At 44.0% G+C, this 16,492-nt stretch overlaps 1 protein-coding gene across 1 annotated transcript; it reads right to left on the bottom strand.

Moving 5' to 3' along the window:
* Positions 1-10,795: 10,795 nt before the first annotated feature.
* On the bottom strand, positions 10,796-15,282 carry LOC139707803 (E-selectin-like). Its single transcript, XM_071619684.1, has 9 exons — positions 15,246-15,282; positions 14,191-14,574; positions 13,580-13,687; positions 13,213-13,398; positions 12,715-12,903; positions 12,331-12,507; positions 11,702-11,812; positions 10,971-10,992; positions 10,796-10,869 (listed from the first exon to the last, which is right to left on the bottom strand). Exons 1-9 carry the CDS (start codon positions 15,280-15,282, stop codon positions 10,812-10,814), a joined length of 1,272 nt encoding a protein of 423 aa, XP_071475785.1. The 3' UTR covers positions 10,796-10,811.
* Positions 15,283-16,492: the final 1,210 nt, after the last annotated feature.

Here is a 16,492-nt window from a genome sequence, read left to right as displayed (position 1 = left end):
TTCTCTCACCTCTTCCCCCTCCCCTTTCCTTAGCTGGCCTCTGCCCCTCTCCCTGGGAACAGTGAGGTGTTGTGGTTGGATTCTCCTTCCTCTCCCACTTCCATCTTCCTCCCTCTTTCCCTTGTCCTGTGCTTCCTTCCTTCCCTTCTGCTGCCCCCCTTTATTGTTCTCATGCTGTTGTCTTCTTCCTCCTCCTTCTCCTCCTCTTCTTCCTCCTCCTCCTCCTCCTCTTCCTCCTCTCCTCCTCCTCCTCCTCCTCCTCCCTCCCTCCTCTCTCTCCTTATTAATGCTAGACTAACTCCTGACTATCCGTTGTAGGTGGTCCTTGTAATGCCTCAGTTCAGAATTCTATTTCAGACAATTTAAGGTGTGGGTCATACTTCAGTAGAGCTGCCTGATCCACTTGATAAAATCCAGTTCCTTCTCCTCCTTTCCTTGCTCGCCGCCTAGTGGACGAGCTTGTGAATGGCACCCCCTGAAATGAATCACTTTTGTCCTAGGGAGGTTTGGGGTCCCAAGAGTGTCTTTATATTTCTGATGTATAAAATGTGAAGGAAATAAGACTGCATATGGAGTTAGAACTCATATGGTGAAAGACAATTAAAAAGAAGAGTCACTGACATCAGATTTGTGTTTTAAGACAGATAATGATGATGGGCTATAGAGATCAGTACTCCATATTAATTACCTTACTAAATTTGCATAAACATAGTATTCTGTGAGAAACTTTAGTATTTCCCATTTTAAAGAGTATCAAAGAGAGTAAAAAAGTTGCCTCAGAATATATCTGGTGAGAGACACAGTTAGAGTTTGGAACTGGGCCATCAGTTCTGAACCTGATGCCCTTGACCACTAAGCTGAGCTTCCAACAAGACTTTGAGGACATGTGAAAGTGGGGACAATGTGGAGTCGAGGAGTCCTGTGAAATGTCAGTGCTCGCACTCCACCATCGAAATGCCTGGCTTGAGTCCCCAAGTCCTCTCCTCCAGCTGCTTGAGCCAGTCAGGCCTACACCACACCAGTTACCAGTTCATCATGAACTTTTCTCCTGGCTTTCCCTGTCATCACTAGCCAACACTTCACTAATGGTGGAAGTTTTTCGTACCCTTGGCACTGAAGATTCAAGCAGAAAAAATAGTGTTATTGGAACTAATAAGCCCTGCAACCCTGGAGGAAAAGCTAGTCCTCAGGAGTGGTAGTAGAGGAAGCAGGCTGGTACCTCCAAACCAGGGAGAGTGGTAAGAAATCCCTTTGCCTCCCTCCTCTCACTCCCTGGTTTCTTCCAGGAACCTCTTAGCCAAGCCTACTGCAAACCAACCCACAGTGATGAAATGTCACAATGCACGGGGTCAGCCATGTGGGCAGAGCGTAGAGGGGAGAGGGTGGATGGGGGCAGGGTAGACGAGAGTGAAGGGGCAGAAGATGAGAAGCCTTGTCCTCTTGTGCTCAAAGCCCTCCAGGGGCTTCCTGTCCCACTCAGAGCAAAATCTTGAGTCCTTGCTTTGCCCTTTGAGGTCCTGCGTGATCCGCTCCCTCGTCCTTTTTGTCTGAGATTTCCAACAGTTGATTATAATTCATCCAGTGCTTTTAAGTATTGCAGTGGTAAGGGTTCTCAGGATATCAGGTGTTTGGTTCAGCATTTTTTGTCACTGTGACTAAAGAACCTGACAAGAACAACATAGAGACGGAAAGTTTATTTTGGCTCATGGTTTCAGAGATCAGTCGATGGTCAGCTGACTCCATGGCTCTGGGCCCCAGGTGAGGTAGGACATCACGGTGGAAGGATGTGTCAGAGGAAAACATCTAGGACAGGGAAACCAGGAAGGTGGGGTGGGCTCTGCTCAAGGGCATGCCACCAGTGTCATGATTCCTCCAGCCACCCCTGCCTGTATATAGCTACAGCCCAGTTACTCTGTACAGCGGGGTTAATCCCCTGGTTAGATTACCCTCTCATGATAAAATCACTTCTCTTCTAAAAATTCCGGAATTGTCTCACAGATGAGCTTTTGGGGGACACCTTATATCTAAGCCGTAACATCAGTCCTCAGTATTTCCAGGTCTGATACTCAGTAAATATCAGCAAACAAAAACATGAGTGGACAACTTAAAAAACATTTTTTTTTTGGTCATAAAATACATATGTTCTTTTTCTTTAGCAAAGATTTTACCTTCTTTTTGTTGTTGTTGTTGTTTGTTCTTAGTCTTTTATTCTTTGTTATTCTGTTTGTTTGATGCACATTTCTATTCTTTTGAATCAGACAAACGCAGAGTTCTCTTCTGAAGGCCAGTTTGTGTCTCTGGCAGCCAGACAGGTTTGTTCGGGCCCCGAGTTGCATCAGGAGCTTTCCATGAGTTCAGGCCTGGGAAGGGGGTCTTGGAGAGGGAGGTGATTATTTAGTGAACATTGTCAAACACATAAGCAGTTGATTTACTTTTCTGTACATTTTAAATTCTCTCTGTATATCGAGTTAGACTTCTAGCTACTTGGACCACATCAACCTAGCCCCTCACTGAGTCCATCCAGAGCTGTGGCTTTTGAATCTCAGCAAAGTTATTTTTCATGTGTTCATTTGAATCATGTGGATTGATCTTGTGTTTGTCAAACACATTTTTCCTGAGAACACAGTGAGAGACGTGGGGTAGAGTTAGAGCGTGTACGTGACGCCATGGGATGTTATTCTGCCTCTCCAGGAATGCAGTCCTGGCACTGGTGTAACAGGAACCAGAGCTGAAACCATGCTAAGTGAGAGAAGCCCGGCAGGGAGGCCGCACGCTGGACGAGTCCATTCTGGGGGACACCCAGACCAGGAGGAGCCGCAGAGCAGGAGGTGGCCTGCAGGCCCACGGTGCTGAGGGAGCAGGTGACAGGGCTTTTCATGGAAGTGCTTTGGAACTAGGACAGGGGCTGGTGGCACAGTGCTGTGGAGGTGCTGGACTGTCCCCCTCATCACGGCTGCGTTTCACCACACGAACTTCAGCGCAAGGTGGAAAAGGAGCCAAGTGTGCACTGAGCTTAAAGAGAGGAGCTGGGGCAGCAGAGTCACAGGCACCTGTCAGCAGCCACTTGAAGGGCGGCAGGAGAAGGGGCTTACTGGGCTGTGCCACCAGGTGGGGCTGGTGGCCTGACAACCCACCACTCCCTGAGGGAGGAGCCACTGCTGGAAGGCCAGTGCCCACCTGAGGGTGGAGGGGAGAGCCTCTGGGGGCCACTGAGAGCAGCATCCTGGGACCACAGAAGAACCTCGCCCCGGCTTTCCCAGCCTGCCCCTCAGAGGGCCTTGGCTCGCTCGCTCCTCGCCCAGCAAGGAGCTCCCACTGCAGTCCCTCAGGTTGCCCTCCAGGCCACCGTGGGACCCCTCCACAGATGCCTCCCCTCCACAGCCCTATCCAAACACCTCCTCATGGCTCAGAGCTGCTCTCCCTGCCCCTGGGGCCAAGCCACCTCCTGGACGGTTCACCACACCCCTGTCTCCACACAGCCTCGAGGTCCTTCCCAGATGCTCCCCTGCTGCCCCTGGGACTCCTGCTTCACAGTGGGCAAGCTCACCCGTATGCTGCAGTTCTCCCAAACCTCCTCTGCCCTCCTCCATAGCAACCGCTGCCTCCTGGGGTCATGTCTCCCCTGCAGATCTCTCAGGACAGTGACATTTCCTCCACACGCTGCAGGATGGGCCTCCTGCTTTCTGATGGGGCCCTTTTACACATCTCTGTTCCCCACCACACTGGAAAGAAAAGGAAGCAGCAATCAAATAACCCAGGATCTCTGAAGCTCACCGCACCAGGATGCGCCATCTTGTCACTGTCCTCATGGTGGTGACCCCAACTCCTCATGCACTGGTGGCTTTGGCACCTGGCTCCTGGTCCTCCTGTCCCTGGAAGCACCTCCCACAGCCATTTGTGACTGCACCATGCACTGAACACCTGTCCCACAGCAGGATCCTCACTCTCTAAGTCAAGGTCAGCCACTCCTCCCTGAGCACAGCCTCCACCTTGACACCTCAGGAGACTTCAGCACGTCCTCCCACCACTTCTGTCCCCTGTTCCTGCTGGCTTGTTGCTCAATATCTCACTGTGATGCCTTTATTCCTACCCCATTGACCCCCAGCTGTTAACTCACCCCCACTCCTTTTTACTTCACAGTGGGACTCATATTTTTAGTTTTTTTGTTTTGTAGTTTGATGTAATCTCATTTGTTGCTTTTTGCTTTTGTTTTATGGGCTTTTGGGGGGCAGAAAATCATTGCCTGTACCAATTTCTTGAAGTGTTTCCCCTATTTTTAATAGTTTAAGTTTTTATAATTATATTGAAATCTTTTATCCATTTAGTTTATTTTTGTGCAGGTGAGAGTTACAGGTTAATTTTCAATCTTTTGCTTGTGGATATTCAGTTCACCCAGCTCTCTTTCTTGAAGAGTTTGTTCTTGCTCCATTGTGTGTATTTTGGCCTCTTTATCAAGAAACAATGGGATTTAGATGAGTAGGTATATTTCTCGGATCTCTATTCTGTTGCTTTGGTATTTGTTCCTCTCTCTTTTTTCCAATTTTTTTGTTTCTTTTAGTTATACATGACAGTGGAATGTATTTTGGTATATCATACATACATAATGTACAGCTTCCCATTTTTGTGGATGTACATGATGTGGAGTTACACTGATTGTGTATTCATATAAGAACTTAGGAAAGTTATATCGGATTCATTCTACTGTCGTTTCTATTCCCATTCCCCCTTCCTTCCTTTCATTCCCCTTTCTCTAATCCAGTTAATTTCTATTCTTCCCTCTCCCTCTCAGTTTATTGTGTGTTAGAAACCACATATCAGGGAGAACATTTGGCCTTTGGTTTTGGGGGATTGGCTTATTTCACTTAGCATGATAGTCTCCAATTCCATCCATTTACCAGCAGATGTCATAATTTCATTTTTCTTTATAGCTGAGTAATATTCCATTGTATTTATGTACCACATTTTCTTTATCCATTCATTTGTTGAAAGGCAGCTAGGTTTGTTCCATAGCTTAGCTATTGTGAATTGAGCTGCTACAAATGTTGATGTGGCCACATCACTATAGTATGCTGATTTAAAATCTGTTGGGTATATGCCAAGGAGTGGGATAGCTGGGTCAAATGATGGTTCCATTCCAAGTTTTCTGAGGAATCATCTTACTGCTTTCCAAAGTAGTTGCACCAATTTGCAGTTCTACCAGCAATGTAAGAGTGTACATTTTTTCCCACATCCTCACCAACATTTATTGTTACTTGTATTCTTGACAATTGTCATTTGGACTGGAGTGAGATAAAATCTCATTGTGGTTTTAATTTGAATTTCTCTAATTGCTAGAGATGTTGAACACTTTTTCATATATTTGTTGACTGATCATATTTCTTCTTCTGTAAAGTGTCTGTTCAGTTCCTTTACTAATTTATTGGGTTGTTTGTTTCTTTGGTGTTAAGTTTTTTTAGTTCTTTGTATATCTTGGAGATTAGTGCTCTATCTGAGGTGCAAGTGGCACAAATTTTCTCCTATTCTGTAGGCCCTCTCCTTGAGTTCTTGATTGTTTCCTTTGCTGTGAAGAAGCTTTTTAGTTTTATTGATTCTTAATTTTACTTCTTGAGATTTAGGAGTTGTCCTGGTTACCATGGCTCTGGAGTTTGTCTTTAATGCCATATAACCAATGTGATTCTGCAACCTGTACACTTGGAAAAATGAGAAATTATACCCCATTTGATTCAAATGTATGATATATCAAGATCATTGTATTTTCATGAGCAACTAATAAAAAATTAAGAAATAAAAAAACAGATGTGATGCCTGCAGCTTTGTTCTTTTTACTAGATAACTTTTTGCTATTCATGGTTTTTTGTACTTGAAATGAATATTAGGAGTATTTTTAACTAGTTCTGAAAGAATATTAATAATATTTTGATGGGGATTACATTGAATCTATAAATAATTTTTGGTAGCATGGACGTTTTAACAATATTAATTCCTTCAATCCCTGAACATGGATGGATGCCTTTCCTATTTTCTGGGATGTCTTCTTCTATTATTTTGTCATTGTTTTGTAATCTTCATTATGGTGGTCTTTCACCTGGTTAAGTTTCTTTCTCAGTGTTCTCTTAGATTTTTGCAGCTATTGTATGAATGGAATTCTTTCCTGTTTTCTTTCTCAGCAAATGCATTGCTGATGTATGGAAAGGCTGCTGACTTTTCTATGTTGACTTTATATCCTGCTACTTTCCTAATTCATTTATCAGTTCTAACAGTCGTTTGGTGGAATCTTTAGGATTTTCTCCATTTAGACCCTTATCATCTGCAAACAAGGAAGTGACTTACTCCCTTCATTCTCCCTTTATTTCTTTGTATCTCCTAATTATTTTGGCTATAATTTCTAGTATTGTATTGAATAAGAATGGTTTGAGTGGACACATTCTCTTATTTCTGATCTTAGAGAAAATTCTTTCAGCTTTTCCCCATTAGTATGATGTTGGCTGTGGGCTTGTCATAAATATCCTTTATTTTGTTTAGTTATTATCTTCCCATACATTATGTGTTCAGGACTTTTGTCTTGAAAGGATGTTGAATTTCATTAAATGCTTTTCTGCATCCTTTGTGAAGATCATGTGATTTTTATCCTTCTTCTGTTGATGGGATGTATAATGTTTATTAATTGCTTATGTTGAGTCATTCTTAGATCCCTGGGATGAAACCCACTTGATGGTGGTGAATGATCATTTGATGTGTTGTTGAATTCAGTTCAGTAATATTTTCTTGAGAGCTTTTGTGTCTGTTGTCATAAAGGATATGTTTTAGTGAGAGCTCTCCAGATAATCACAACCTGTGTGTGTGTGTGTGTGTGTGTGTGTGCGTGCATACATATGCACGCACACACATGTGCATGTGTACACAAATTTATTGTAGGAATTAATTCATGAGATTATGGAGGCTGAGAACTCCCATGATCTGCTATCTGCAAGGAAACCTGATGACATAATTCAATCCCAGCTCCAGGACTCAGGAACAAGAAGGGCCAATGTCCATGGGTAAGAGAAGATGGATCTCCCAGCTCACATTTCCTCCATGTTCTCAAACTTCTTGTTCAACAAATTGGATGAGACCACCCACACTGGGGAAGGCAATCTGCTTTCTCAATCCACCAATTGTAATGTCAATCTCTGTAAAAACACCCTGACAGACTCTCACATAAATAATGCTTCATCAGCTGTCTGGGTATCCCATACCCCAGTCAAGTTGATACAGAGAGCTACCCATCGCAGACATTTAAGCAGACATCTCAAAAGTGAAAAAGAATTGACCAGTCAAAGAACCAAGATACCTAATTGTCAAGAAGATAGACAATAGCAAGTATTAAACAGGGAGAGGAGAAATTTGAATCCTTGGGCATTGCTAGTGGGATTATAACATGATGTAGGCCCTTTGGAAAAGGGTTTGGTGGTCCTCAACAATGAAACATCATCACCATATGACCCTACAGTTCAACTTCTAGGCATATATCCAAGAGAACTGAAGACATTCGTCAGCCTAAAACTTGAACTTGAATGTTCACAACTGAATTATTCACAGCAGCTTGAAAAAGAAAAACGACCCAAAGCCCATGGGTTGATGAGTGGAGAAGCAAAGTGTGCTGTGTGCTTGCAATGGAACATGACTCCACCAGGACACAGAGGAGGTGCCGATGCGTGATGCAGCAGGGGGACCTGGGGACATCACCAGATGTAAGAAGCCAGACACACACAGTCACCTGTGAGTCTGCTAGTGTGAAATTCCCAGAATAGGCAAAGCCATAGGTGCAAAACTAGGTTAGTAGTTGCCGGGGACAGGAGGAAGAGAAGAATGGGGAGCAACTGCTAATGGGGACAGGTTTCTTTTTGGGGTGATAGAATTTTCTGGAGTTAAATACTGCTGATGGTTGCTTGATCTTGCAAAATTTAAAAAGGCATATTTTCTTGTGTATAAGTTTTATCTAGGGGCTGGGTTGTGGCTCAGTGGTAGAGTGCTTACCTAGCATGCATGAGGCACTGAGTTCAATCCTCAGCACCACATAAGTGTAAAATAAAGACATTGTAAAAAAATGTTTTATCTAAATGCAATAAAAATTTTTAAGAAAGAGCCTATATCAGAGATAAATAATACACATACAATAAATGCACATATTTATTGTCAAACTTTGTAGTGCCATGTCCAGTATAATAAAGCTGACAAACGATAAAATAAATACATATTTTAAAACTGTTAAATATTTTAAATCATAATTTAAAACATGATACAAAACACAAAGACAGACCACATTTATGTGTCATAGTTATTTCTAATGCAGAATATATAAATATTTACAACATTTGAGCAATTTCAGAGAAAATAATAACTCTTTCCATATGTAATCTGATCACGATAGTCCCCCTTCCCTGAGTCCTTCTGCCCCTTAAGAACCACTGCTTTCTCATCTTTATCACACCTCCCTGTTTACTGCTGGCTCTGCCCTGACAACATTCAGGCAGCACTTACTTGAAATGTTCCTCTTCAACATGCTAAGTTAAAAGAAATGTGGGAAAGCTTTGATGTGGACAGCTTTGGCACTTACTGACCAGGAATGTCTCATTGTCAGTGATACCTGGAAGTTCCTTAGGAATTTTAAACTCTCCTTAGAAACATAATGCTCACACATACAAGCTTCCCCCTCTTCCAGGACATCTAACATACAGAATAAAACAACTAAGAAATAATCATTAGACATTCGCTCTTTGAAAATCCACTGATTGGTCCTTCACATGATGAGTTCTTATGTATTGAAACCTTATGTAATACAAAATAATTATGTGATAATATCTGACAAACACCTTTGTAGGAAGGCAAAGCACATCAATTTGTCTACATTTTTTTTAAACAAAGAAAGTCTCAAAATTGTACCTTCATTTGTTTGCACTGATGCTTTTATCATATCAGATATTAGGCCTCATAGAAGTTTTTTATCATAAAAAAGCAAAAATTGGTGAAAAGAATATGGTAACAATATAAAAACTCTCTATTCAGCTTTACTCTGGTGATAGTACCATGTTTTAAAAAACCTGTAGTAAAATTCTCAGAATGTCACCCTGATTCACGCATGTTATTATTTGAAATAAATCTACTGCAGTTATAACATTGAAATTTGTTAATAAATAAGAAGGTGGATCAATAACTTTACCATATCATAGTCAATAACATTTACAAAATTTTCAAGTACCTTTAACTTTTGTACTGAGTTAATTATGGAAGATCATGCTGTATTCAAGGCAAGTAGAAAGAGCACAACCTTTAAGAACACTTTAAAAGCACTTTAAAAGCACATGAGTGAACATGATTAAGACTATTTGGTGATCCTTGAACTGAGCATTAAATAGGATTTGCACCTTGCACCACGAATAACCTCCTGAGTAGTCATCTCTGGGCATTAAAAACTATACATATTTTCTTAAGTTAGAAGAAAAATATCTGGCCAATTGGTTCCCTGTAAGCTACTGATAATTATTATGTTCCCCTCTGAGCGTCTGTAACTAGCAGTTGCAACACTGTGAGGGGCTAGAGAGAAACAGAGCCAGGAAACAGTGTTCCTCCGCTGAGATTCAGAGCCACAGAGGGAGAGTGAAGAAAAGAATTCTGAGAGTCCAGAGCCTTAGTCTCTTTAGCTTGCTTTGAAGAAGATCCTCTCCCCTTAGCAGCTGGCACTTTCTTTATCTTGAGAATAGGAAACAGAAGACTTTCTTCTCTTTTGTGTCTTTTGGTGGAAGACTGCACTTGGCTCTGAACTTAATCCACTGAAGTCATGGTCCCAGCTGTCAAGGCATAGGACAATGGGCCAGGAAGGCCAGGGGGCAGGACACCTCTGCTGTCTTCAGTGGTTCAGTCTAGTTCCCGGGATGCACCAGTGTTCCTGCAAGCGCAAGCAAACGTGCATGTCACCAGAAAACTTTAGCATAATGCATACTGTAAGTGACAACAAAATGCACATTCTAGCCCAGACTACTGTGCATTCTGCCTGGGGCCACCCAAATAGCAACATCAAGTGCTGTTCAGTTAGAACAGGGAAACTATTCTTTACGGCACAGTAATGGTGGCTACAGGTGATTACATATCTGTTAAACCCTGCAGAAAGCACAACAAGTGAACACTAAAGTAACCTGGGGACTTTAACTAATAATAATGCATCTATACTGATCCATCAATTGCATCAAATGAATCATGCTAGTTCAAGATGCTGGTAACTCTAAGATTTTTCAATTTTTCCATAAACCTAAAGTTGCACAAAAATCATATAATATTTTTTAAGTATTTCAAGGGACTTTACTTGACCCTTCCAAATCCTCACAAAGCAGAGCAGATGTTTAAGAACACAGATTCTAGAACCAGACTGCCTGTGCTTGAATCCTGCTACACCACTTAGGAGCTTTGAGACTTCAGGCAAGTCACTTCGCTTCTCTCTGCCTCCTCTGCTCCATCTAAGTCAGGAGAAATAGAATAATAATCCTATCTCATGGAGTTCCTAGCTTAGAACAGTTCCTAGGGCACAGTAAGTGCCACATAAGGGTCAGTTATCACCATCATTATTATCTTTCATAAAGGAAATGGCTCAAGAAAGCCAGATCTCTGTTTCTTCCCTCTCCTGCAAAGAAACAAAACAACTTTCCAGTAAGTGCCATGGAGATGGAGAGGTCCTGAGGACAATGGCAGGCTGGAAGGGGCCCAAGGATGAGCCGAACGCCTAGGGAGGTGCTCCCTCATGACATGCCACTTGTAAGTCTTACCAGACTCCTTTGAGCTTAGATGAAATCCGAAGGTATCTGGTAGTTTCCATGGGATTCAAGGCTTTGGCAGCTGCTGTGGGACAGGTGAGAACAGTAATAAGCCACTGTTTCCACATGAAGAGAGGAAAATGTTCACAATGTTCACAGAATGCTTTGTACAAGAATGCAACTTACCTGGCAGGAACAAATTTCCTTGCTGAAAGAGAAAGAAAACCATTCCTTTAGACCAAATGGCTTTTAAGGACATTGCCAATACAGACAGGATATGACCCAAACATCAGGGTTTGCAAACTCAGTGCCCCTGCACTCTGTAACAATCAGAGCAGGAACACAACCAGGTTACTAAGGTAAATGTACAGTGCACAGTCATCAAAGGACACAGCAGCTTTCTGACAGCAGCCACTAGTCACAGGTTCAGCATTTCAGGACAAGCCCCAAATCAGGATTATTTTTAGCATGAAAATTTTTATTTCTTAAATATCTAAACTTTGTTTAAATTTTTTAAAATATTCTGTAGGCCAAACAAATCATGAGCTTGGATAGATGTGTTTGTGTATTCCTTAGGAGGTATCTCCAAATTTAAGACTCTATTCCAAATAGTCTTTTAAGAAAAGATTTCATCCATTTCCCTGGGAGCACAAATCAACAAAACTCCAGAGTCAACCCAGTGCAAATAGCAACCCCTGGAGTTCAGCAATGCTAGCATACTAGCACTAATTTTCCTAAAACACTTCCAACTTTGGATTGCCTTATGAACTCTTTCCTATGATTTTGCTTAATAATAAAGGAGTTATTACTGTTTGTTATTACTACTGTATAAGTCTGTAAGAGAAACCATGAGTCATCAATGACAAAAAACTAATATGTCAAAAATATTTTTGGAGTATATTCATAAACTCCCTCACCTTTCTTCCGAAAGTATTTCAGAAGCCAGAGGAGGAATGACGTCAATGACAGGAGGGAGAATCCTGCAGCAGAAAGTCCAGCTGCCAAGGGAGTGCTGGACTCAGGGGGAGCTGCGGCAACAGAGGGGAGGATGGGCATGAGGAGCTGGCTTGAAAGTCTTTCTGTCCATCCACTTCTCCTTTTCTATTACCTCGTTCCCAGGAGCAGAAGCCCCATCTGGTTCAAGTCATGAGGCAGAGGTGGCTAACCTGCCCTTTAGACCTGTCCAGCTCCCCTTGGCTGCCCCAGCTATGCCAGGCAGAACTCTACCCTGCCAGCTCTTTCACACCCCTCACCCTGCCCTGCTGGACACTGTGCTGTACTTGCTCAGCCACCCCCTGCCCCCCAACACACACTTTCTGTTTCACCCTCTTCCTTTCCCCTCCAGGTCTTCTTTGCCACTGTTAGAATTCTGCCCATTCCGTCCACATGCCACATCTACCGTTTTCTTCCTATCTCCATAAGCTTAAATATGTGCAGATGCTTAACCACTCTGATATGGGCCCAGTGCATCTTTAATTGCTTTAGTAAGACAGCTCCCTCGCTTCTCTCTGGTCACCCAGACAACCAGCATCAACCAATGCATTACCTTCACAGGTAGGCAGCGTCCCAGACCAGTGTCCTGTGGCACCACATGTCAGAGCTGCAGAGCCATTGAGCATCCAGCCCTCAGGACATGCAAACTCACACACAGTGCCAGACACAGGCTCCCCACTGCAGCTCATGTTGACCTTTCCTGGAGCTGCCAGGCTTGAACACTGTACCACTGCAAATGACAGGCACATGGGGGGGGGGGGGTTAGGAAACATCTGCTGCAAACTTGTAAAGTGGCCCAAGTCACCAACAAGCCTAACTTATAAACACTACATAGAACTCAGCATGTGGGAAATTAGAATCAAGCCCCCTGAGACCACTGAGGCTCACAATCTTATGAGGCACGTGACCTGCACCCTCAAGTCTGAACTCACCCTACCTTGGCAGGAGGGGACCTCGTGTGTCCACTGCCCCTGAGATGTGCACTCCAGTTGAGCTGATCCATGTAAGTCAAAGCCATCGTCACAGTGGAAGGTGCAAGAGGACCTGTAGGTGAACTCTCCAGTAGGGGAAGGAGAGCACTTCACGGAGCCATTCAGGGGCACAGGGAGAGCATTGCACTGCACAGCTGGAAGGCAAGAGTGAGCCCTGTGGAGCCCCGTGTGCTGCGTGGCTGCAGGGGTCTCCAGGCAGCACCCCCCCCGGGCTCCCCAATAGCTTCTGTCTTAAAGCCAAGTAGAAACAAAGATGTTTCTTCATATCTGGGCTCTCTAAAATGGAGCAGTTACCAAACCGACCACATATATTGACTGAGAGAACAAGATTTACTAAAGATGACCACAGATAGAACTTTCCCTGGGGGTTTGGATGAGGTTATGGGAAACTGAGGCAGGGAGGGTGAGCTGGGGACGCCCTGTGCATTCTGGGGGAGATTTACCTCTGCAGGTGGGAAGAGGAGCACTCCATTCCCCAGAGGACGTACACTGGGTGGTCTCCACGCTGCTTGGCAGGTAGCCACTGTCACAGCTGACGGAGCAGGAGGAATTGTAGCTGAAGGTCCCAAAGGGTGAAGTGCAAACCAGCCTCCCGTGCTCAGGGTCTTTCTGTGCTTTACAGGTCACAGCTGGAAAAGGGACCCAAGTCAGTTCTGCCAGGTTTCACCTCGGACGGACGGGGGTTGGGGGATGGGAAGACGGGCTATGACTGGGTCCAGGGAAAGGAGGACGTGCAGGCCCGACTCCAGCCCACCTGGGGCAGGGGATGGTGCCTTGTCTCAAGTGAAGAGAAGGTGACGACACACTTACCGTGCTCACACTCGAGTCCACTGAAGCCGGGGTGGCACCTGCAGGTGTAGTTGTTGATGGTCTCTATACACTCCCCGTGGCCGCTACAGGAGGCTTGGGTGCAGGCAGCTGCAGGAAACACAGCCGTGAGGACAGGTCTATGGTGCTTGTGGGAAATTCGTCACAATTTAGGATCAGCCGCATGTAATGACGTCACCTAAGTTATGGGGTGCCCGAGATTTTAATGTGCCTCACAAAATGCCAAACCTGAGCTCCAGGTTCGTCTCCCATACTTGATGTTAATGTTGGAGGTGTCAGGAGGGGCTGCAACTACACCATGCACAGAGACTCCCTCAGCACACGCCACGAGACACTTCCCCTGACACAAGCAAACCAGCACCTGAGCTGCCCCAGTGTGTCTATGTGGCATTCTGTAGGGGTGTGGCCTCCCCATGTGTGCTCACACTACACATGTGCACACGTTCTTGCCTACATCTGTGCAAAGTAGTAAAAGTGGGCCTTGGCAGGAACACCTGGTTTTCAAATCACATTTTTCAGAGCAAAGAGGCCACGGTGGAGACCAGTGGCTGCCACTGTGAGTCGTCAGGATGTGGCTGCCTGTGGCTCCCTACCTGTATAGCACAGCGCGAGCTTCCTTTTACTGCATCTTTCGTCATTCCACATGCCGGAACCTTCTGGTCTCTTGATGTAGATCTCCACGCAGTCCTCGTTTTTCTGCTTATTATTGGGTTCTCCTGGAGCCCAGTTCTTGGCTTCTTCAGTCAGGGGCTTCTGGGTCCCCACCCAGATCCACACACCGTTGACTTTTCTGATGCCAATCCAGTAATAACTTGGAGAATAGCTCAAAGTGGCGTTCAGGTACTCGATCTCCTCTTTGTTTTGAATTGCGACCAGGTGTGTGTACCTTTGCTGACAGTAAGCACTGGCCTCATCATAAGTCATCCTTCTCCTGGACACATTGTAAGTCCAGCCCGCGCTGTCTTTAATGAGGAGCACTAGGGGTGGAACAAGAGAGAAAGGCAGCGTTTAGTCCTGCTGGGCTTAACTCTAGCTCTCTGGGTCTTTATTGTCTTATTTATGCCAGTCTCTGGATTTGGGGTGACAAAATTTTTCACTTTTTCAAAAGTAAGAAGAGGAAATAAATATTAAAGAAACCAGAGTTTCCTGTGCATCATTTCTGTGGCCAACCACCCCCAGGGCTTTGTTGTCCCCACCTTCGTAACAAATTTGTTATTCTGCTGGTGACTCTGCAGTATTGAGCCCTTAGTATGAGCCACCAGGTGCGGTGTGAGGCACTTCTCAACTGAAAATAACATATTTTGGAATTTTATATTTGGAATATAAAATCACACAGTGCAGTCAGATTGTTGCCTTCTTCAAGTTTGTCGAGATGTCCCCACATGTACCTAAACTACTATAACACTGAATTGTCACAGTGCCTACATAGGCCATTTTTGATCAACGTTTTACACATATGGAAATATGACACTAAGAAGTGAATTTCCCTAGTGCCAGGCAGGAAGAGGCCAGGGATGCTGCTACACACCCTCTGCACAGGACAGCCCCACACGAGGAAGAATATCCTGGTCTACAATGTCAGTAGGGAGGAGATGAGAAACCCTGGTCCAGTGGTACCAAAAGTGAGAGTGGAGAGAATCTGACTTACCAAAAGTGAGAGTGGAGAGAATCTGTGAAGCAATCATGGCCTCAGGACTTCTTCTCACCGATGGATTGGACTTGAAGTACTTTCCTGGAGAGAAAAATTAATTACAGAAGGAAATGTTAGGCAGCCAATTACTCAAGTCATTCGAGCCTGGTGTTTAGGCACCAGCATCAGATTTGAGATAAAGGATTCCAGTGCCACAGTTTATTTGAGAGATGCTACTGGAATGAATGAATAAATTTTAAGATCGTCCTCATTTAGGTGAAAGAGAAAAGACAGGCTTTAACCACACTACAATTAAAGCTTGCACAGATCTCTTACCAGAGGCTGTTTACACATCAGTTCATTCTGATGAATCTGTTTCATGGCCCAAGGCTGCTCTTGCAAAGGAGTCTGCACTTACAGTTCTGCGCGGTGCTCCTTGGCTCACACTGCTCAGGTGTGTTGGGATGCTTCTGTCTCCTGATCCTCTGGCACTTGTGATGTGAAATCAGCCAAGCCAAGTCCTGTTGAGCTTCGCCTCTGCTGGGCCCTTTATAGCAGGGCTCACATCCTGTAAGCAACAGGAGACTGTCCAAATCCAGCCAGGAGGAAATTCCCAATGACATCCAGAAATTTTCCGGGAATATCCACAATGCTAAAAATTACAATGATCTCAGAAGTGCTGCCCCTCGAAGTTAATTCTCCCTCGTTCTGCCTTTGTGTTTTACATACACTTTTACTAACAGGACACAGACGCCTGGCTTTTAATTCTAATAGCATAACGTCTAGGTCTTTAAAATGTTTTTAATAAGACTTTATTTATCGTTGTGGTACTCATGTAATTGTGGCACCAATCAGTTTCATAAACACAAATTACCTAAGGATTTCGGTCGTCTGTGGTTCTCCATCCTCAATTTTTTCAACCGTAGCTGTCCATAATACATGAACAGTCACTTTCTCTTTCTTGTTCAGTCACCAACTTAACACATTTTATTGTGCACTGTCTCCCAGGGGAGTCATCAAAAGGCAGCATTACTCCTCAGGTTCTGCACACTGGCTACAGCTACGTTACTTAGAGTAATACCTTCCACTCAAATATTTGAAACAGCACCTTGTTTTCACAAACTGAAACATGGGAAATACATTTGTATCTTCATAGTTAGGTCTGTAGAAAAATAAAGATTTCAAACTACATTTAGTTGACACAAATTTTATTTAAAAATATCTTAAAATGTGAACTGAAAAGAATAAAAACTGGGGCAAAATGT

Source organism: Marmota flaviventris, chromosome 12 (assembly GCF_047511675.1).
Source record: "Marmota flaviventris isolate mMarFla1 chromosome 12, mMarFla1.hap1, whole genome shotgun sequence".
NCBI classification, from domain to species: Eukaryota; Metazoa; Chordata; class Mammalia; order Rodentia; family Sciuridae; genus Marmota; species Marmota flaviventris.
The sequence above is the reverse complement of the archived record's forward strand: the minus strand, read 5'-3'. Positions and strand labels throughout refer to the sequence as shown.